The following is a 24,817-nucleotide window of genomic DNA, read 5'->3' on the forward strand; positions in this document are numbered from 1 at the left end:
AGTAGGACAGAGAAAGACAAATACTGTATGATCTCACATATATCTGGAATTTTAAAAAACTGAACTCACAGAAACAGAAAACAGATTAGTGATTGCCAGAGCTGAACTGTTTCAAGCTATAGCTTTCCCTATCCATCTAATCCTGCCTGATTTCCAGCTTTCAAATTTTTGACCTACTTAGGGCATTTGTCGCACTTTCGCTCATTAATTATGAATTGTTCTTTTGTTTGTTTGTTTGATGAAGCCTCCCCCGGAGCTTCAATCAACACCGATGTCCTCCCTCCTCCTTCCTGTTCATTTATAGCAACCATTGCTTGCAAAATGCACACATTTCCATTGTTCGTGTTTTATATAGTATTTCCTTATCTGATAGTCTTTGTTTATTAATTTAACTCTTTCTCCTACACAGATATAATCCTATTAGAGGCAGGGATCATTCTTACAATTCAGTTTTGTTTTCAAAAGACTGGGAGTTAGTGGAAAAAGACAGACCTTTGGGAGCCAGACAGATCTGTGTTTACAGACAACCTCTGCTTCTGCAATTTGCCCATTGTGTGCCCTTAGGAAAGTCATTTTCTCTTCTTGAGATTTCGTTTTCTTCCATAAAATGAGGATAATAAAACTTGCACTGTGAGATTGTTGTGACAATTATAGATAAACTACATAAAGTAGCTGGCCTACAGTAGGGACTCAATAAATGGCCCCAATTATTATAATATGGTGCCCACCCCATGTTATGATCAGCACTTAGTAATACTTGATGAGTAATAAAATAATGATGATAGTTGATAGGATAACAGTAGGACTAGATTTAATCTTCAGGATAAATTGTTCTATTTAAAAGTACATTTCATATCATTTCATGAAGTCTGGACAAAGAGGAAAGGTAGAAAATGTGCTCAGCTGATTGCCTTGATCCAATTTCTGGCAACACAGCATGAGATTAAAATATCTACTATAAGTCAGCACCTACTACTGGAAAGAACTAGTATCTGGTTATGTCTTTCCTCTGAAGTGTACCACAAGGGACATTAAGCTGGCTTGCACTGGTAGAACTGTTTTTTATAACCAAAGTCTGTTCTGAATGGTTGGTATCCATGACATACCAGTACATATTTAGAATAGCATCCCTGAAGTATAGTAATATAATTCACAAATAATTACTAAAATACCTCTTCAGTCAAGTTGATGGATAGTAGGAGTTTACTTTGGATACTAAGTGCCAATAAAGAACAAAAAGGCGATAGAACCCAACTCCTTATCTCCTAAGTCCATCTCCCAGTAATATAACATCTTATTCATCACCATACCTTCAGTGCTTGGACCAGTGCCTGGCCTACAGTAAGGACTTGAAAAACACCATTGAATAAATAAATATATATCAAATAAATATTTTTGTCTCTGTTTTCTCACTTGTAAAATAAGTTAGATCAAATCCCTAGTCAGTCTGAAATTGAAGATATTACAATTCAATTTGGAATTCAATAACTAGAATGTTTATTAAGTTCTGATATCAGTAAATGTACCAAGCAAAATTTAAAAATCACAGCCTATTGCATCCAGATATTCTTTCAGTATACTCCACCATACATTCTCCTCTAAAGATAAATCACCAATAACAGAGAGAACAACAGAAACTTATTTTAAATTATTTTATTTTTCATAATTTTCTAACACATGGTGTTAGAAAAATGAAATTTGGCACCATGACTTAAAACTTTTTTCAAGTGTAACCTTTAAATTAAAAACAGTAGCTACAATAAGAATATTTAAACCTCACTCAGAGTAATGGTAAAAAAATCAAGTCACAAATTTTTTTGTGTTGGGGAATTTTTTAAAGTGGGATAAAAGGAAAGTAATAAAAAGAGTAAGAAGGATAAAACGGAGACTGTGCTGGGAAGACAAAAAAGTGAATCACCCTCCGGAAGAAAAGAATTAGGAGGAAGACAAAGGGCAAAAGGGAAGAACAAAGGCTCACCAACTTTATTTTCCTGATATAAAATTCAAGTACTTAAAAACGTAAAAAGTTTTTTTAAAAAAAATCATAAAGTGTTACTACTAATCTCAATGAAATTTTCTTTTTCCTCATTATTTTCTAGAATTAAAAAGAAAAACCCTGTTTTGAGTCAAGGACACTTGCTGATCTTAAGTTGATACTTGATGTACTTTAAGAAATCGAAAGGCTCAAAAGCTTTCCTAAATCTAACATCTACTTAATATAATCCACCTTGGAAAATTCATCTGAAGGAACATAAGGCTTGATTTCTACTGCAAATGTAAAAAAATCTGTCTAACAATCTAAACAGAAATAGTTTCCACTGGATATGTACCTCGGTTGTATTTTGTACTAAGTTTCTTGAGGAAAAACATTGTGTAATATTGTTCTTTGTATTCCTTCAGTAACTACTGTAAAAGGTACCTATATAGGCGGTCAAAAAAGCACTTACACAATTAGTTGCATACAAATTCAGTTAGAACTCCAGTTTTTCAGCATTTCAAAAATTGAAATTTTTGAAATTTTCATTTATATCCATTTTGTCTACATGTTGATAAATAAAACTCTTCCCAGCCTTTTAATAAGAAAATATTATTAGTCTCATTTGTCACTAGTACATCCGTACCTGAATACTTTATCAACTGAAACACAAATTCAGAAAATTGTCATTATTCTCAGAGACAATAAGGCATAGAAATAAATATTTGCTTTTACATTTTTTTTCCTTTTTCTTCTTCTTCAATCTGTGTTTTAAGGCTCAGAGCAGACATTAAGAAATATCAATTTTTTATAAAAAGTTTTTCAAATGTTTGGCCCAAAGTGAAGTTGTTCTGTGGAAGTTATTAAAATTTTCTTCTCATCGTCTCAAGCACAACTTCAAAAACATGTTCATGCCAGGCATCCATTCCGAAAGAAAACTGAATTCAATGAAAAGTAAATAACTTAGGGATCTATAAATGACACGGCGATGTATCTCGTTCCATTTTTAACAGGAAGTCCTTCATGCAAATGCGTGAGTCTCCCTGGATGCATGAAACTCCAGCCTTTTCTTGGTGACTCAATAGAGCAGTTGTACCTTAGAAATTTGCATCCACCACCCTAAAAAAGATAGACCAATAAATGTATCAACTTGTTATGTTTCATTTTTAATGAGTGATAAAATTCAAATGATGATATCTAAGCAGAATCTAAAAGAAAATAAGGCAAAGCCCTTTCATAATGACGTATTTCTTTTGAAAAATGTAAAAAAAAAAAAGAAAGCCGTAATTACCTGAAAATCTTCTCCCACATTATTGAGTGCAATGTTGATGGTAAATGTAGAAGCGTCATGATGAGGGCGAAGAGAGCGTTGTCTTTCAGGGGAGTATTTTACTACAAAATTCAATAGTGCAAACCCCTAAAAGAGCAAAGTAAATCAATGGATTTGCTTATCAATAACAATATAAAATAGGACATTTGGGTAAAAACTGGTAGGAGGTAGGCAGCAGGAATGGGAGGATAAGTACCTTAGTATAATAGCCTGCAAAGACCTTCAGCGTAACAGGTGCAATAAATTCCCGGATAAAATGAAGCCATACATTCTCCAGACCAATTTGCTTCATGTGGATATCATCAGTTGGGACATTTTCATAACCACCAGATATACGGCTATCCTAGAAAGAGTATTCATGACATCATAAACTGTGGTCTGTGTGCAATTCACACTTACATTATCTTGGAATTTTTTTCAACCACAAGATCATAATAGACCATAAAAATAACAGTTCAATTATGGTGTACCATCTGCTTTAATTGCGAAACTATCAAAATAACTTAGATAACATGGCTTTGCAAATGTATCAATGATGAAGCAAAGTATTACAGAGTAAGACAGCTTTCCTACTTATTTAATAGATATGTGAGGTCTGATGAGAAAGTAAATAAAATTGAGTGCCAAAGCCTTCCCATGTCCCCTAGAAAATGAGTTTTTTTACGGTGAACCTTCAGGCAGTCTTAGCTGGTGATGGGCATAGATTCTGTTTGTCTGCCACTTGGATTACCTGTCACTGAAAATAAACTTTCCCTGCCACGTTCCTCACTTTTATTTTGTGGCACCCAAAGTGCTTCCATGATTGCTTTTCATTATCCTACCACCTGCTGACTTCAAGTTCTTCCTCATACTTTGAACTTCTGTCTTCCTGATCAGCTAACTAGCTGGGGAATATATAATTGAGCAGAGGCAGTGATATTCCAGAATATTCCACTAAAATTCCTCAGTACTGTGAAGGAGCTGGCATCTGTGGGTTCTCAGAGGAAAAGAAATACCTTGAACCACCTACAGTAATGCTTTCAGCCAAGTCTTTGACTCTGAACGTAAATGCAAAACTGAATTACACCAAAGGCATTCAAATAGATTCCTCCTGTCTATGTTTACACAAAAAAAATAGCTTTGGCAGTCAACCAGAGAAACTTTGTCTTGGTATTTTCACTATAGCTCACTGCAAAAATGCAGAAAATAAAAAGTGGCCTTGGAGAAGAGCAATAGCACACAATAGGCATGTATTACCTTACCATCCCCAGCCAGGAGACACTGACCCTTAAGGCCTATCCAGTGTAATTGGAGATGAAACTGAGGCCCGGATAGATTAAATGTTAAACAATTAGTACCAGAATTAGGCTAAAAACAAGAGTTCTCTTGACAGCCTTGGGTAGCCCCTTCATTTAGGTCTAAGACTCAGAGATGTAAGACAGAAAGGACAAACCTCCTCTACCTTCTCTAAATATCTACACTCCTCCTTGCGCCACATACACATTTTCGTTCTTTGTGTGAAATGACAACTTACATGATGTTTCCCCCCAGACCACTGGCCATAACGCTCCATTTCTTCCACCAATTCATCGCAGGCGTTTTCAGAAAATATAGGAAACCAAAAAACATCTGGACAAGGCTATAGATAAAACATGACATCACCATTAAGAGAATAACATTTTGGGTCTTTTTACTAAGAAATGGCATTTCGAAAGTATAAATAGTCAATATTTATCTCACTTAGATGTCTTTTTAAGAAGTTTGCCCAACAGTACTGACATTACTGTTACAAACAATACTAGTTCGGGTTTGTTTTTTTTGTTAAACAATTTCTAAGACTTTTATTTTCATTTATTTACTTATTTTGTTCGCATTTTAAACAAGACCTGTTTAAATCTGTGCAATCAAGACGTGTCTCGGAGACACAGTTGGCCAGGCAGCCATAGTGATGTAGTTGTTAATGCCACAGGGCATGTACACTTGGTCAGGCATTCATTCTGTCCTCACTCTGTGTGTTTGTATGTATCTGTGTGTGCACATGCACACATTTAGTTGGCACTGCACTTGCTGACTTGCCCTTTGAAACATCTTTTTAAATGATTTACACTACCACTCATTGAAATGAAATGCTATTATGTACACAGTGCTCTGTAACATATAACATCTATGCCTTAATAAGTCTAAAATAGCTCTTTCAATGTGCATAAAATAAAAAATTCTAAGTGACTAGAAAACATTGCATCATAGTTTAATTGGCAGTATTTTTTTCCTTTCTCACGGTACAGAAATTAACAGAGCATCTCAGAATTAAACACATTTTAGACACTTTACATTCTCTGAAATAAGGTATTAGCAATAGTTAGCAATAGCACTAACCTCAAACAGAGTTCATTTTTTAAAAGACCTCTCTGAGAAGAGACGTGTGGAGCTCAATTTCTTTCAAAGATAAACTTTCATTGAAAGAGGCCTACACCAGAGATCTGCCAAAAATTCCTTATTTTTGAGATAGCTATAACATTTGGGAGTATGCTAAAAAAATGGCATGATCTTAAAATTATTGTTAATTCTCATTTTTCTACATGTTTACAACTGTAGGACCCTTAAGGCTGTAAAATTGGTAATTAAGTCACATGAATTTTACCTAAAGGATAAAGTTTCTCCACTTTCACAACATCTGCTGCTAAAGCAGTATTGCATTAATAATATTCCCTGCTGGAAAATATAGCAAAAATGCTCTACATATCATAGTAATTATTAATACAAACCTGTTCAACTATATTTTCAGTGAAAATCTTTGAATAATCTCGGTTTATATACTTTTCCTTCCAGTCCTACAAAAAAATCAATTGCACAGATTAAAGCAAAAACCTTTTCATAAATACTTTAATAGAAAATATAAAGTACATGCACTTTAGAAATTGCTCAAGCAATTTATAAATGACTACATGTAGTAAACAAAGTAGGAATTTTCAGAAACCACAGTTTATGTTTTTTAAACTTTGCCTGATTCTATGTATGTTCACATCATTTTATGAAATGCAAAATTTTCATTTACAGAGTTTTATAACTCAGGATTTTAAAAGTTGAGTAATCTTATAGTCACTATATTTGTATGCTATATTCTACGCATATACATAGGTGTAGGTAAATATGTGTGTTTTAAAAGTGAAAGATAAGGAACATAATCCTACCAACAAATATTAGTAAAAATTAATCCTACCAACAAATATTAGTAAAAATATTAGTATTAGTAAAAATTAGTAGGTAAATATGTGTTTTAAAAGTGAAAGGAACATAATCCTACCAACAAATATTAGTAAAACTTAATTAGTAAAAATTAGTAAAACTTGTAAAAATATTAATCAACTTGGCCTTACTTATAATTTTACAGTGAATTACTCTAAAATAATTTTGATTTTTTTAAATGTATTTAAAATTTCTGCCTTCAGTTTTAGATGTGTATCAAAGAATGATCATGGGGTTACTATTTCATATCTTTTAGTTACTGAAATTAAGGTATAAGGCCATATATTGAAAAATAGCTCCTCTTCATACTAATTCATGAACCTGAATCTTCTCTTAGTCCAATCACTGACACGTAAGACACACACTAAGATACATCAATTTTTGTCAATATCAGCTAAGGAATCCTTTTCCTGGGTCAAGTGTTTTCTTTAAAAACCCAATATTTAAAGGGTATATATTAAAATATGAGTCAATATCCAAAATGATCTTTTCTTAAATATATTTAGACCATTTAACAAAATTCTTAATTTTCTCTTTGCAAAGTACAAATTAAGTGAGCAAAGAGGAAAGAACTGAGATATGGGTTCAAAATAATTCCAATCAAAATACGTTTCAAAAATACTTGTCTGAAATATATCTTTTGAGGCCACAATTCAGAAGGGCCCTGATAATTTATTTGCCATTCTAAGTTTTGCATATCTCTGCTTATATGTAACTCAGAAATTTTTGATATGGAAGAACAAAAGTTATCTTCAAATTCTTTAACAAATGTAATTTATACATAGTATATCATTATAAGGATCAAATTACTGTATTATCTCATTATTCCCTTTAATATTAATTGGTCCTCTGATTCCAAAACATGGGGGGAAATTAGCAGTAAATAATCATACATAACATTTCAGAATCTTTAAATATTTTTAAGTATTCTTTCCTGGCATCATTATAGATTTTTTGAAGTTAAAGAAACAAGCTCCTTAGATTTTACATTAAAGCATTAATATTAACTTTTCATTTTAGACTGCTTTTCAAATATCATGGAACAAACTGACTTTACTAATTTCTTAGAAGTTCTGATAATGGAATAATCATTAAATATTTTGCTATGGGATACCCCTCATGAGGCATGTCAGTCAGGCTAATTTACCAAAAACAAAACAAAGCATGGAAAGAAAAGCAGTTCCTATTATTTCTGATATATTCATTGCATACTCTCTAATGATTTGAATTCTCACACAAATATCTACAGGATATAACTTGGGACATTTTTTTCAGGAAGCTAATTATTACCCAAGAAATCAAATAATTCTGTCTCTCAAAATACCAAGAGATTCAGTGCCAAAGTAAAATATGTAATTCCACCCTCACCATTTAAAAAAAGCCTCTTTTCAATTCTACTCCTGTGAAATATGGAGATATGCAGCTAAAATGAAACAGAAGTATTTTTAAAATACCCCCAAAAAGTCAAAATATATTCTTTTTCCTTCAACAGAGTTCCAGAGACCATTAAATTTACTATTCCCAAAAATCAACTACTACAAAATAAAAGAGAATTCTCATCAGGTGGATTGAGTCTTTGTAATTTAAAACTTTTACTATTGGGAAGGAGAAAACCATAAATAGTAGTATTACAGAGATTAGAGAGAGTATTTTCCCTTGAATAATTGTGCCAACTTGACTAAAAAAAACCAACCCAGTAAGACAAAAAAGGAATTAATGCCTACATGATTCAAATCTTTCAGAGAAGAAATAATTTTGGCCTTCAAAAGGAAATCGTTTCCTCAACTTAAGACTTTATATGCTGAATCCACTTACTCTGCAATTTTCTCTAGCTATCTTTGGTGTACATTCACAAAATTGTTATAAAAAACAAACAAAATGATAAAATAAAATCCATTTTCACAAACTAACTTTTTGAATTTTTTTCCTGAAAGTCAAAATGTAATATTGTCATACGTGAGCTACTTGTAAACATTTTCCTCTGAAATTGTGATTAAAAATTTGTTGGAGTTTTTGAATATATAAAACAGAGATATTGGGAGAAATCAAAGAAACTGATAATTCCCTTCCCCAAACCTCATATGTCTTTAAAAAGAAAGTTCTCAGTCAAGAAATATAATTAATTATGCCTTAAAAAAGTATAATTAAAAATACCTTTTTAAAGCCTCTTACCATATTTTCATATTATTAACCTAATTGATTTACATCCATTTAGAGTTATAGGAAAATAAGTAATAAATGAAGCTGAGCATGAAATACATACCACAGGATTTTCAAAAATCTGCCAGAGGTCATTGTTATAATGGGAAATATTATAATTAGCAGTTGATAATAGTCTTCCAAATTCATGTCTATTAGAAATGTACATAAACACACCCTATATGCCAAAAAATAATAGTATTAATAATCTTGGAGGAAAGTACAAGAACATAAATTTAACCACAGGGAAAATATACAGAAGATATTAATTTCAACTTTTATATCTCATTCAGGAACATGCATTTTTATTTTTCATATAAAACATGCATGATTTAAAATAAAAAATAAATTTTTCATTAATTATGAATTCAGACACCACACAAAACTAATTGATAGCACTGACACTCAACTGAAAAAAAGAAGAATAACTGTTTTTGTCCCTTCCTCATTGGTCCTAAATGTAGACATCAAGGAAAAAGAATTCCTGTTTGAAAGCAGAAATATTTTTGAGACACCAAAGTGCAATTAATTGTACCTCTTCCGGCTTCTTTCCCTTTCAAAGAAGATATCACATTTTTAAACAAGAATTCAAATGTCAATTTTATTTTGTCAGTCTATTTCATACTTTTATTGTCCTGATATTTAAAGACTGAACACAGAAATTACTCCTGCATTATGAGGCAGCTAAAGAAAATCAGTCTCCTGTCCTTGCCCCAAACCAAATAAATGTGGCAAACACCATTAAGGTAAGGTTGTTTCTTTTTGTACCTGTTTTAATAGTAAAAGAGTGAGTTAGTAATAAAAAAAAAAAGTGGTGAAGAGTACCCAAATCTCATTTTAATCAGGATGTACTTTATATTTACTCCTACTTCTTCTCTCCCTTAAAAAAACAAAAACTGGAAAAACTAGTTAAAGTGATTTGGATTTAACTTTCTCATTTGTCAACCATAAAATCTAAATCAGCCCAAAGAACTAAGAGGTGAATATCACACAATGCGTACCCCAACATGCAAAGCACACACATACATATACATATTCAGAACCAACGAATACTGACCGTTTACACCAAGCTAAAAGGAAAGAAGACTCTTTAACTTTACTTCTAGACAATATCTAGTATTTTAATTAAATAAACAAAATTAAATAAACCAAAACAAGTAAAAATAAATAAAAGTAACACCTTTGGGGGCCTGAGCATTTGGAATGTTTCCGGAGTAGGGGAGTCTTTTTCCCTTTGTAAAGTCTAAAATGAAGAGAAGGATTGGGTAAGTTGACCTGCACACCCACTCTCTCAGGTATTCTTAGGTAAACAAAAATAGCAGCCTTTGATCAAAAGCTGACATTCTGAAATGTCCTTCACAGACAACATGCAGAACAAGCAAAGCTTACAGCGCACACAAAGAAACAACTCCAGCCCTTTTTTTTCTGTTGGTCAAACATAAATCCAAGCTCATTCCTTAGTAGAATTTTCATTAGATACAAAATTAAGACAAAGGAAAAAACGTGTAAGAATGGCCATTCCAGGATGCGCTGTTGAGTCAAATTAGCCAGACATGAGCACAAATCACAGTCACAAGTACTGAGTATGGTCAACATAACAATGGACATAAGTTTATAGGAAAAACAAATATATTCAAACAATACATGCCTTATTAAACCAGAAAAAAAGTACTTGCCAACTTTCCTGATTTTTTCCAAAATCACATTTGCTTATATAAATTTGAATAAAATAACCCAACCATTTTAAAACAGAAATCCATATAAATGTTTTAAGACGTATTAACACATTTTGAAAAACAAACTATTTTCTACAATCACAAGTTTTATCAAGAAAGTACATTTGTAAAATAGCAATGTATCATTAATTTTTCACATAGATTAAACAGACTACATGTTTCAATCCTTCTCCCAGATTACTGGTAAGGAACGTACTTTTTGAGAATATGGGGTTAATAATGATAGAGGAAATATGGACATTGATTTCAGGACAAAAGTGTGTTTTTCTTAAATGTGTAACTGATCATTTCACCCAGGCTTCATATAGTTAACTTTAATTAGGTCAGGTTTTAACTATAGAATTTCAAATGAAAGTAAAGGCAAATTCTTAAAAATGCAAAGCTGATTTGTAATAAATCTATGTTTATTATTGAAAATCTTACTGTTGCTTATGAGTTAACCTAAGCACCAAGCCTAACTTTTTTCAAGTTGTTTCTATAGGTAAATGTTCCACAGGTAAATTATTCTCCATAATTGCTTCCAGTATTTCAATACAGAACCAAAAAAATTGGCTAGTACTACAAATCAGAAAGAAAAAGGGCACCAAAACAAATGACACATCAAAACTGGGAAAGCAAGCCATCTTACAGAGACATTCAAGCAAGCCATCATTGTATACCCTACCATTTCTCTAGCATTTCGGCAAAGAGCCATATCAGGATCCAATTTATCACGAACAAAATAGTTCCTTTCATTCATCTCTGATCGGAGTGTCTTTCCTTTAATTAAGTACACGTTAGCCATGTATGGGACATTCCATATCCCTCTGAAAGTAAAGATAAGACGTTCCAAAATACCACAAATACGAAGTTTTATTTTTATGTTTTTAAAAATAAATGCCTTCTATGTTTTTAAATTTTGCAGATATAAACTATTGAATCAAGTTACACACAAATGCAAACACATTTAATGATATCTGACACATATGTACACACACACATATATGAGATTACTTGGTAAACACTACATACTATGAGATAAATCACTATCTCCATACATAAACTTCATTTTAAGGTTGATATGTTTGGCATTTTGGCTGTCATCCCTCACTCTGTTGATACAGCTAGAGTTATAATATTCTGCTGTACATTTAAGATTAAGCAGTCTGATAGCAAAAAATAGCACATCCAGCCAGTGGCGTACTGCAGCCAGCTCACACTGGCTCCCCAGAGCATTTAGCTTCCCTTCTGACTTCACATTGGAAGCTTGAAATCAGCCGTGGTAGAACTATTCAGAACACAGAACTGGGCAAACACTACAAATCAGGGCATCCTCCAACCCAAAGAACTAGTTGTTAGACATTTACCAGCACATCACTGAATACAGCCTAAAATTCTCCTAAAACATGGTCTTTTGAAATTCATTAAGCTACCTCAATTGTCTGTAGAAAAAGGAAGATATAAAGAAACACAGCTGGAAGTACATGAGTGTTGGGAGACACTGTTTATTTTGTCCTTCATTCTTTCCCACACTTGTCTCCTTACTCTGAACATGACTCATTTCATAAAAACAATATAATAGAGGTTCACCTGAAGGGATATGCCTTTGCTTTTAGAGCACAGAAAGGGAAGATCCTGACCAAGGAAATGTAGTTAGATATTGAAAGCAATATAGGTAACATCATTTTGTCTTACTAGATGAGCCTCAAAGGAAATGGCCAATCAAAAATATACAATGTGTCCGCTGAATTCAGAAATTAATCACTGGTATGGTAGAGTGTGCACTGTTTCAATTTTAAAGGAAAACACACACACACACACACACACACACACACACACACACGTCACAAGATGTCATTCTTTCATGTAGCTTTTATTCATAAGGTACATTCTTCTATTAACTAAATCAAAAACCTCTACTTTATTCTTTTCCTTACACTTTAGACAACAATTACAGGAGGTTGGACAGAAAAACACCAGTGCTTAAAACAACTTAAATGAAATATGAGTTCTCTATTTCTACTTCTGTGAAGCCTTAGCCCTGCTATACCCACAGACAATATCAGGCATATGGTCTATCCTGATCATTCCAGAATCAATTAACGTACTTTGAAACAACAGAATATGACCTTAATAGCATTTTCTCAGTTATCATGCTTCTTAACTGCAGCTAACAAAAGCCTTTATCGTTTACATCATTCAAATTTACTATTACTGTTTTTACACCTATTATTATTTTCACAAGCAAAACATCTCTTTACCACTCAACTGTTCAACAAGAAGTGTGTGGGGTTTTTTTTTTTTTCTTCTAAATTTTAACCCTTTTTAATTGAGCTGATGTATCTGAGAAATTAGGCAAAGCACTTAATGTCTCAGTCACTCTGGTCCATCATCTGTATGAAAAACAGGATACATTCTTCCTTAATATTACCTTAGCAAAAAAACTACTTCAAGTGTGATTAATTTTTAGTTTAAAAAATATCAATTGTTATCTTTGAAATAAATATCAATCATGCACATACTTTGTAGTAAGTATATTCTTTTCAAACTCGAGAAATGGAACTCATACTGGCAAAGCAATTTCTCTTTAAAGCAGAATACTAGCTGCTTGCAAAAATTCTTGCAGAAAGGAAGATTCTTGCAAAAGGAAATGTTGGAAGGTTTGATTGTTGGTGTTTCTGTTTGCTCATTTATCAATTTTATAAGCTATCAAACAACCTTCACCCTGGCCACTAAAGAAATTAGCTAAACTAAATTCCCTTTCCAAACTTTAAAGAATATTCCTCTTCTAACAACCATAAGATGACTACCCATGGTAATCATACATTGTCTTTTAGTATTTCCCACAACTGAGAGTTTGTGCCTTTGAAGATTTACAACTTTAAGAACAATTTTTTAAATATTAGTTTTACACTAGTATTGCAGGATCCCAAGTGGTCTCCAGGTCTTCAAATTTCCACTTAACATAAAGAGATTAAAAATGTTTTAAAATTCAATATAATATTAACAAGACCATATCTTTAGATAAAAGTATTTTACATTAAAAGATCAAATCAAGTAACTTACACTCTATTCCCTTGAACAATATCCACATAATCTTCAGATCGAGCGTAGTATCCATCAGGACTCAAGGCCCCCCAGAAGTTGGACCACAGCTTTCCATGACGAGTTACAAGAGGAGCAATGATCTTTCTAAAGATGAGAGAAAAACAAATCCAGATAATTATTTATTTTTTAACTGCCACAGAATTATGTGTTTTGGGCTTAACATGACACAGAAAACAATAAAGTTCATTTAGCACACATGTAGTTAGTCCAAAAAACTAAATGTAAAATAAAATAGAGAGGAATTTCCTCCGCTCACTTTTTTTAAAATAAGTACATTGCTGACTTTCAATGATGTTTTTTAAAAAAGACTAATGAGAAAGGAAAAGTAATTGAAAATGTGAATGAAAGTATAAAAACAACTTTTAAAAGTATCATACTTATATCCAAAGAGTATAACTACCTTAATTATTTAGTTATTTTAGTATTTCGAAAATTATACTAAATGAAATCAAATATTTTCATTGTTATTAGGCAGACGTAACAGTCCCTGGTGCATTAAGGTATCCAGTAAATATTTGCTGAATAAAAAAATGTATGAAGATGGGCTGAGATATTTGTAAGTAGGCCAGTTTTCCTAAAGTTAAGCCTTGAATTACTTTAAAGTATGTTTCCGTTTTTTTTTTTAAACTTTTAAAATGGGTTGTGCTAGCCCTGGCAACACTAAACATTTTTCTGGTCTTTTGACTATTTTAGAAAACAAAATAGAAGGTAACTGCTATACCGTGCTGTCTCACTACCTACCAGGAAAGCAGCCCCTTTAAGACAAGTATATGTTACAAATTCAAAACATGTCAGATTTCTTTTAAGGAAATCTAATTTATAATGTGTCAACATTTTCCAAATGAGGTAACAAAATCTGTAGTTCTGTTAGAATTATTTTTAAAATGAAGTAAATTGTAGTGGTGTCATACAATTTTGAAGAAAATCTCACACAACTCCTCCAAGAGGAAGGTTATAGACCAACTATTTCCACAAAAAAACCTATTTCACAACCCTCCAATCTTGTGAAGACCAGGTGCGCCCTTTCTCTTACCTATGGAAAAGTGACACATAGTTTGTAAATACACTTCATGCAAAATAATGATTGTAGTTTATTTTTCCTGGTTCCTATTAGAATAAAATGTTAACCAGATACATTTACATTTTGTTTTGTTTAGAATACCTATAAAATTGGAAATAAAAACATAAATTAGAATCTACATATTATGTTAACCTAAGGAATGAATGATAATTCAATGTTGATAACTAACAAGATCAAATATTTAATAGAAAAAAATCTTGTAATATATAATCTTAGCTGCCTGACAGAGCTGGGGAAAGAGACACTGAAAATCAAAATCCAACAGTCATCGACAGGAAGACACTGGAATGCACCAAAAAAGATACCCCACATCCAAAGACAAAGGAGAAGCCACAATGAGATGGTAGGAGGGGTGCAATCAGAGTAAAATCAAATCCCATAACTGGTGGGTGGGTGACTCACAGACTGGTGAACACTTATACCACAGAAGTCCACCCACTGGAGTGAAGGTTCTGAGCCCCACGTCAGGCTTCCCAACCTGGGGGTCCGGCAACGGGAGGAGGAATTCATAGAGAATCAGACTTTGAAGTCTAGTGGGAATTGATTGCAGGACTTCGACAGGACTGGGGGAAACAGAGACCCCACTCTTGGAGGGCGCACACAAAACAGTGTGCGCATCGGGACCCAGGGGAAGGAGCAGTGACCCCGGGGGAGACTGAACCAGACCTACCTGCTAGTGATGGAAGGTCTCCTGCAGAGGCGGGGGGTGACTCTGTTTCACTGTGGGGACAAGGACACTGGCAGCAGAAGTTCCGGGAAGCACTCCTTGGCGTGAGCCCTCCCAGAGTCTGTTACTAGCCCCACCAAAGAGCCCAGGTAGGCTCCAGTGTTGGGTTGCCTCAGGCAAAACAACCAACAGGGAGGGAACCCAGCCCCACCCATCAACAGTCAAGTGGATTAAAGTTTTACTGAGCTCTGACCACCACAGCAACAGTCAGCTCTACCCACCACCAAAGCCTCCCATCAAGCCTCTTAGATAGCCTCAACCACCAGAGGGCAGACAGCAGAAGCAAGAAAAACTATAATCCTGCAGCCTGTGGAACAAAAACCACATTCACAGAAAGACAGACAAGATGAAAAGGTAGAGAGCTATATACCAGATGAAGGAAAAAGATAAAACCCCAGAAAAACAACTAAATGAAGTGGAGATAGGCAACCTTCCAGAAAAAGAATTCAGAAAAATGATGGTGAAGATGATACAGGACCTCGGAATAAGAATGGAGGCAAAGATCGAGAAGATGCAAGAAATGTTTAACAAAGACCTAGAAGAATTAAAGAACAAACAAACAGAGATGACCAATACAATAACTGAAATGAAAACTACACTAGAAGGAATCAATAGCAGAATAACTGAGGCAGAAGAACGGATAAGTGACCTGGAAGACAGAATGGTGGAATTCACTGCTGTGGAACACACTAAAGAAAAAAAAATGAAAAGAAATGAAGACAGCCTAAGAGACCTCTGGGACAACATTAAACGCAACAACATTTGCATTATAGGGGTCCCAGAAGGAGAAGAGAGAGAGAAAGGACCAGAGAAAATATTTGAAGAGATTACAGTCAAAAACTTCCCTAACATGGGAAAGGAAATAGCCACCCAAGTCCAGGAAGCACAGAGAGTCCCATACAGGATAAACCCAAGGAAAAACACACCGAGACACATAGTAATCAAATTGGCAAAAATTAAAGACAAAGAAAAATTATTGAAAGCAGCAAGGGAAAAACGACAAATGACATACAAGGGAACTCCCATAAGGTTAACAGCTGATTTCTCAGCAGAAACTCTACAAGCCAGAAGGGAGTGGCATGATATACTTAAAGTGATGAAAGGGAAGAACCTACAACCAAGATTACTCTACCCGGCAAGGATCTCATTCAGATTTGATGGAAAAATCAAAAGCTTTACAGACAAGCAAAAGCTAAAAGAAATCAGCACCACCAAACCAGCTCTACAACAAATGCTAAAGGAACTTCTCTAAGTGGGAAACACAAGAGAAGAAAAGGACCTACAAAAACAAACCCAAAACAATTAAGAAAATGGTCATAGGAACATACATATCCATAATTACCTTAAACGTGAATGGATTAAATGCTCCAACCAAAAGACACAGGCTTGCTGAATGGATACAAAAACAAGACCCATATATATGCTGTCTACAAGAGGCCCACTTCAGACCTAGGGACACATACAGACTGAAAGTGAGGGGATGGAAAAAGATATTCCATGCAAATGGAAATCAAAAGAAAGCTGGAGGAGCTATACTCATATCAGATAAAATAGACTTTAAAATAAAGACTATCACAAGAGACAAAGAAGGACACTACATAATGATCAAGGGATCAATCCAAGAAGAAGATACAACAATTATAAATATATATGCACCCAACATAGCAGCACCTCAATACATAAGGCAACTGCTAACAGCTATAAAAGAGGAAATCGACAGTAACACAGTAATAGTGGGGGACTTTAAAACCTCACTTACACCAATGGACAGATCATCCAAAATGAAAATAAATAAGGAAACAGAAGCTTTAAATGACACAATAGACCAGATAGATTTAATTGATATTTATAGGACATTCCATCCAAAAACAGCAGATTACACTTTCTTCTCAAGTGCGCACGGAACATTCTCCAGGATAGATCACATCCTGGGTCACAAATCAAGCCTCAGTAAATTTAAGAATATTGAAATCATATCAAGCATCTTTTCTGACCACAACGCTATGAGATTAGAAATCAATTACAGGGGAAAAAACGTAACAAACACAAACACATGGAGGCTAAACAATACGTTACTAAATAACCAAGAGTTCACTGAAGAAATCAAAGAGGAAATCAAAAAATACCTAGAGACAAATGACAATGAAAACACGACGATCCAAAACCTATGGAATGCAGCAAAAGCAGTTCCCAGTAAGAGGGAAGTTTATAGCTATACAAGCCTACCTAAAGAAACAAGAAAAATCTCAAGTAAACAATCTAACCTTACACCTAAAGCAACTAGAGAAAGAAGAACAAACAAAACCCAAAGTTAGCAGAAGGAAAGAAATCATAAAGATCAGAGCAGAAATAAATGAAATAGAAACAAAGAAAACAATAGCAAAGATCAATAAAACTAAAAGCTGGTTCTTTGAGAAGATAAACAAAATTGATAAGCCATTAGCCCGACTCATCAAGAAAAAGAGGGAGAGGACTCAAATCAATAAAATTAGAAATGAAAAAGGAGAAGTTACAACAGACACCACAGAAATACAAAGCATCCTAAGAGACTACTACAAGCAACTCTATGCCAATAAAATGGACAACCTGGAAGAAATGGACAAATTCTTAGAAAGGTATAACCTTCCAAGACTGAACCAGGAAGAAACAGAAAATATGAACAGACCAATCACAAGTAATGAAATTGAAACTGTGATTAAAAATCTTCCAACAAACAAAAGTCCAGGACCAGATGGCTTCACAGGTGAATTCTATCAAACATTTAGAGAAGAGCTAACACCCATCCTTCTCAAACTCTTCCAAAATATTGCAGAGAAAGGATCACTCCCCAACTCATTCTATGAGGCCACCATCACCCTGACACCAAAACCAAACAAAGATACTACAAAAAAAGAAAATTACAGACCAATATCACTGATGAATATAGATGCAAAAATCCTCAACAAAATACTAGAAAACAGAATCCAACAACACATTAAAAGGATCATACACCACGATCAAGTGGGATTTATCCCAGGGATGCAAGGATTCTTTAATATATGCAAATCAATCAATGTGATACACCATATTAACAAATTGAAGAATAAAAACCATATGATCATCTCAATAGATGCAGAAAAAGCTTTAGACAAAATTCAACACCCATTTATGATAAAAACTCTCCAAAAAGTGGGCATAGAGGGAACCTACCTCAACATAAGAAAGGCCATATATGACAAACCCATGGCAAACATCATTCTCAATGGTGAAAAACTGGAAGTATTTCCTCTAAGATCAGGAACGAGACAAGGGTGTCCACTCTCACCACTATTATTCAACATAGTTTTGGAAGTCCTAGCCACAGCAATCAGAGAAGAAAAAGAAATAAAAGGACTACAAATTGGAAAAGAAGAAGTAAAACTGTCACTGTTTGCAGATGACAAGATATTATACATAGGGAATCCTAAAGATGTCACCAGAAAACTACTAGAGCCAATCAATGCATTTGGGAAAGCTGCAGGATACAAAATTAATGCACAGAAATCTCTTGCATTCTTATACACTAATGATGAAAAATCTGAAAGAGAAATTACTGAAACACTCCCATTTACCACTGCAACAAAAAGAATAAAGTACCTAGGAATAAACCTACCTAGGGAGACAAAACACCTGTATGCAGAAAACTATAAGACACTGATGAAAGAAATTAAAGATGATACCAAGAGATGGAGAGATATACCATGTTCTTGGATTGGAAGAATCAATATTGTGAAAATGACGATACTACCCAAAGCAATCAACAGATTCAATGCAATCCCTATCAAATTACCAATGGCATATTTTATGGAACTAGAACAAAAAATCTTAAAATTTGTATGGAGACACAAAAGACCCCGAATAGCCAAAGCAGTCTTGAGGGAAAAAAACGGAGCTGGAGGAATCAGACTCCCTGACTTCAGACTATACTACAAAGCTACAGTAATCAAGACAATATGGTACTGGCACAAAGACAGAAACATAGATCAATGGAACAAGATAGAAAGCCCAGAGATAAACCCACGCACCTATGGTCAACTAATCTATGACAAAGGAGGCAAAGATATACAATGGAGAAAAGACAGGTCTCTTCAATAAGTGGTGCTGGGAAAACTGGACAGCTACATGGAAAAGAATGAAATTAGAACACTCCCTAACACCATACACAAAAATAAACTCAAAATGGATTCGAGACCTAAATGTAAGACCGGACACTATAAAACTCTTAGAGGAAAACATAGGAAGAACACTCTTTGACATCAATCACAGCAAGATCTTTTTTGATCCACCTCCTAGAGTAACGGAAATAAAAACAAAAATAAACAAATGGGACCTAATGAAACTTCAAAGCTTTTGCACAGCAAAGGAAACCATAAACAAGACCAAAAGACAACCCTCAGAATGGGAGAAAATATTTGCAAACGAATCAATGGACAAAGGATTAATCTCCAAAATATATAAACAGCTCATTCAGCTCAATATTAAAGAAACAAACAACCCAATCCAAAAATGGGCAGAAGACCTAAATAGACATTTCTCCAAAGAAGACATACAGATGGCCAAGAAGCACATGAAAAGATGCTCAACATCACTAATTATTAGAGAAATGCAAATCAAAACTACAATGAGGTATCACCTCACACCAGTTAGAATGGGCATCATCAGAAAATCTACAAACAACAAACGCTGGAGAGGGTGTGGAGAAAAGGGAACCCTCTTGCACTGTTGGTGGGAATGTAAATTGATACAGCCACTATGGAGAACAGTATGAAGGTTCCTTAAAAAACTAAAAATAGATTTACCATATGACCCAGCAATCCCACTACTGGGCGTATACCCAGAGAAAACCATAATTCAAAAAGACACATGCACCCCAATGTTCACTGCAACACTACTTACAATAGCCAGGACATGGAAGCAACCTAAATGCCCATCGACAGACGAATGGATAAAGAAGATGTGGTACATGTATACAATGGAATATTACTCAGCCATAAAAAGGAACGAAATTGAGTCATTTGTTGAGACGTGGATGGATCTAGAGACTGTCATACAGAGTGAAGTAAGTCAAAAAGAGACAAATATCATATACTAACGCATGTATGTGGAAACTAGAAAAGTGCTACAGATGAGCCAGTTTGCAGGGCAGAAGTTGAGACACAGATGTAGAGTGTAGAGAACAGACATATGGACACCAAGGGGGGAAAACTGCGGTGGGGTGGGGATGGTGGTGTGCTGAATTGGGCGATTGGGATTGACATGTATACACTGATGTGTATAAAATTGATGACTAATAAGAACCTGCAGTATAAAAAAACAAACAAAACAACTAATACTAAACTTTCATTGGGTTATTTGTATGGAAATATGTTAATATAAATGTTTCAGACATTACGTGAAATTTCTAAAAATCTTATATGTTCTGGTATAATAAGTCATAATTCTAGTTATTACTTTAAAATGTATATCTCAGAAATAACTACATTTCCTTGTCAATTGCACCATTATGAACTTTCATCAAATCTTTAACTGTGGTCATTTTTAAGTCTTTTGTCATTTACAGACAGTTCTGGGTGTACTCCGATGCTTTTGCAAATATGTTCCTATAAAAGGGTTTCATCTTCAAGGAATTCATAGAAAAGACTCTGACAAGTACAGGTTTCTGGTAACTGTACTGCTGAACTGAATGAATAAGCATTTTCAGAACTCTAATGAAAAACTGATGAACTCATAAAAGTGCTAACAAAAGATCAAGATGAAAAAAAAAATTAATTACATGGGACTGAGTGAACTGATGAGGATGAGTATAATTTTTGTGACTTTCTGTTTGAATTAAAAAAAAAAATCCCACAAGGACTCAGAGGCAAAGAATACACAAATCAATTTTCACTGCAAAGTAAAGGAGCTGTTACAGTGGAGGATTACTGGACTGAATGTCAATATTATGACATAGTATGAGTGTGTTTCGTGTTTGGTAATTGCAATCATTGTTGCTTTTGTTGTGGTCATCCATGTACAATGCTTGGTGTCAGTCTATTTATCTCTTGTAAAAATAAAATACAGTGTGTGTGTGTGAAAAAAAAAAAAACCTTCTTCATACTTTTTAAGCTTCCTTTCTGCTTATTATATAGTTATATTCATTGAAATATATATTTCTACTAGGCTTAATACCTGTTACTTGCTGGGTAAAAATATGAATGAGCACAATAATGAAATTCTTTTACACTTATTATTTTGCTGTCTGCTTTGTACCAGTTTTCATTGAAATACTTGTCTATATATATTGTGGTTACCTATACATTCACATTTATTGCATTCTGTTGCTTGTTATGCATTTTTACTGATATATCTTCTCTGTCTGTATGTATTGGCTAGGAATTCATTCAAAATCACCTTCGATCATGTTTTTTGGTTAATAGTATTCACTAAAATAGAGTGGGCAAAATTCACTTTCATAATATTGCATGTATGGTACAGAATGTCATTTGCTAGTAAATTCATTATGCTTTGATACTTGCCACATACCCCAGTTTTCATTAATATCTATGTATTTCTTTTTTGTTATGTAATATGTTTTTCATGATTTTTCTTTGTCTTTCTAGAAATTATTGTATCTTCCTCCATATAAACCATATGCAATAAAAATAAATAAATAAATAAATAAACCTTTTCTATGTTAAGCCAAAAAAAAAGAAAATCAAAATCCATCTTCTGTGTACCTCAATGTTTTCAGTATGGTATTAGAAGATTAATACTGAGAGGTTTTAGCTTTTGAAATAATAACTGAATTCTCAAATCGACAAATTACACAAACGATGGATTAGTAGAGTATAATAGACTTCTTACATATTTTATTCAGAAAAATGAAAACAGTAATTCAAACGTTTCATTGCTAACCATTCCATTTGTTAAGAGAAATGATTGTGTTAATAATATATGTGAACATACACAGAGTAATACCTGGCACTTAATAAGCACTCACTAAAGGTGGGGTATTAGTGAGAGTATCAATAGTAGTAGCAGCAGTAGTAGTAAATGAAGATTAATATCATTATAAGCTGGTATAGATGGTGCCTTTTACCCATTTCAATTCAGTTAAATGAAAACAGGTACTGCCTAGATAATTAGTTCAGTACTAAACAAAATCACAGGTCAGGCTGTGGAATAATATGTACCTCTGAAATTTCTTTCATATTCTAAGAACTTCCAACTCTGTAATAACTTTTTAGGTCTGAAGTTTTATGAAATTCTACTTTAAAAATATCTGTGGAAAATAAGACAATTCTATTTTTAGATAGATCACAATTTCATCTAGCTTTAAATAGAAAAATAGGCCAAATATAATTGATAAACATCAAATTTGTGATTGTAACTAATATTGAATATTTTGAAATTTTCATCAGGTTGTTTTCTATTTGACTTCTTTAAAAGAAAACTAATTACTTAGAATTGAAAGTTTATAAGGTGTAGAAAATAATTTCTTGTGAGTTCCCTCAATTTGCTAAACACAGACAAGTAATTATAGCATGTCCACGTAGATACAGAAAATAATTATAATTTTAAACATAAATTGCCATTGAATCATATATAGTACCTGTTTTGTTCAATCAAAATTTTTAAAGTCCTTGGATTTGTCAAAACAACATCTGCATCCACACTAAAGTAATAATCACAGTTTTCATCCTGACGGCAAAAATCCCTGTCATTGAAAAAGAAATAAAATATGCATTAAATAAAATAAATATTTGCTGGTTGAAAAATGTTAACATAAAGCTCATAAGCAAAATAAGGATTTCTCTAAAATACTTTTCTAATCAAAATAGTAAGACTGTGTCCAAAAGGATAAATATTATCTTAAATTTCAAAATGGTCAGTTGATCAACACAGATGTTCACGGGTAGAGTGAAACTAAAAATTTTAGGGCAAGTGAAATATATTTTCAAGCCACTAAATACTTCAAAGCATAAAACATCCAGTCAGAAGGGCAATTTATAATTCAGCATTTAATTCTCTCTAAAAAGGGAACATAATTTATATCAATGTATTTATCAACAAATTTTTTTCACAAATCAAAATGTTTTCTGCACACAGACACACAAACACACATTCACAGTGTAAAATCCTGTATATCCAACAACTCAGTTTTAATTGAATCTTGGAAATACAGGTGTATAACTCTTTAGGTGTTAATACTTTTTAAACTTGATTTGCGTGGAATTCTTTCTAAGATGGTCATTGCCCTGATCCTTATCCGGGGACACGGATTATGATGTATGCTTTCTTGGTAGAGTCTGTAGCGTTATCAGGAACGCGAAGGAATGAACTACTTGTGATACATGATAGGCTTCCAAGTCTTATGGTTTCTGCATTTGGAGCTCTCTCTTTCTGAGCTCTCCTCCCTCACTGCTGATCGGAGTTATCACTTTCTGCTACTGTCAGTGTTTACCTCCATGACACATTTGTTTCTAAGCAACTGCCAAGCAGGACACCAGACAGGAAAGTTTGTTAAAATTGTGCAAAACAATTAGAGGAAATTTTTTTAAAATACTGTAACTATGCACGGTGACAGATGGTAACTAGACTTATTGTGGTGGTTATTTCACAATGTATACAAATATTGAAGCTGTGTTGTATACCTCAAACTAACATTATATGTCAATTATACCTCAATAAAAATGAAAATCAAATAACTTTTTTAAAAACAGCTCAAATTATCTTGGAAAAAAATTTAAAAATGTATACCGTATGATTTCAAGATTAATATAAATCCCTAGTAATAAAGTGTAGCACTGATCTTAGAGCAACAAAACAGAATTGAGAGCTCACAATCACTCATAAATACTCAGTTATCTGATTTTTGACCAAGGCCAAGTCAATTAAGCAGGAAAAGAAAAGCCTTAAATTAAAAAGGAGCGTTGAAACAACTGGAATTTCATTTGCAAAGAATAAAAGTTGACCCCTACTTCACTCCAAACACAAAAATGTATTCAAGATGAATTGCAGATTGAAACATCTTAAACATGAATGTTAGAATGATAAAGCTTATGAAAGAAAAATTCCAAAGAATGTCTTCATGACACTGGAATAAGAAAGATTTCTTAAACAGAAAATAAACCCCAAAGCACAAAGCATAAAAGAAAAAGATGAAATAGAACTTTATTAAAATTAAAATTTCTTCTCATTAAAAGGCAATATTTAAAAAGTAAAAACTCAAGCCATAGAATGGAACAAATATTCACAAAACATTATAGATAGAGATAGAGTTTAGATGGATAGATAGATAGATTTTGTATACAAAATATATAAAGAATTCCTACAAATACACAACTAACAAGATAACCCAATGTAAACAAAGATGCACAAAAGATTTAGATACCTTTAGATACCTAACCACAGTAAGATACCTTTTCATACCCAGTAGGGTGGCTAAAACAAAAAAGAT

The 24,817-nt window shown here is 33.5% G+C and overlaps 1 protein-coding gene across 1 annotated transcript in view; it reads right to left on the reverse strand.

Annotated features, from left to right (window-relative positions):
• Nucleotides 1–1,473: 1,473 nt before the first annotated feature.
• The window catches only part of PLOD2 (procollagen-lysine,2-oxoglutarate 5-dioxygenase 2), a 106,878-nt gene continuing 83,534 nt past the window's right edge, over nucleotides 1,474–24,817 (reverse strand). Inside the window, exons 11-20 of the mRNA XM_068546058.1 lie at nucleotides 22,970–23,074; nucleotides 13,511–13,636; nucleotides 11,130–11,271; nucleotides 9,910–9,972; nucleotides 8,794–8,907; nucleotides 6,050–6,115; nucleotides 4,819–4,923; nucleotides 3,502–3,648; nucleotides 3,267–3,392; nucleotides 1,474–3,094 (exon numbers count right to left, since the gene is read on the reverse strand). Coding sequence (XP_068402159.1) covers nucleotides 2,939–3,094; nucleotides 3,267–3,392; nucleotides 3,502–3,648; nucleotides 4,819–4,923; nucleotides 6,050–6,115; nucleotides 8,794–8,907; nucleotides 9,910–9,972; nucleotides 11,130–11,271; nucleotides 13,511–13,636; nucleotides 22,970–23,074 — 1,150 coding nt within the window. The 3' untranslated portion in view covers nucleotides 1,474–2,938. The remainder of the gene's footprint in view (nucleotides 3,095–3,266; nucleotides 3,393–3,501; nucleotides 3,649–4,818; nucleotides 4,924–6,049; nucleotides 6,116–8,793; nucleotides 8,908–9,909; nucleotides 9,973–11,129; nucleotides 11,272–13,510; nucleotides 13,637–22,969; nucleotides 23,075–24,817) is intronic.

Source organism: Eschrichtius robustus, chromosome 6 (genome assembly GCF_028021215.1).
Source record: "Eschrichtius robustus isolate mEscRob2 chromosome 6, mEscRob2.pri, whole genome shotgun sequence".
NCBI classification, from domain to species: Eukaryota; Metazoa; Chordata; class Mammalia; order Artiodactyla; family Eschrichtiidae; genus Eschrichtius; species Eschrichtius robustus.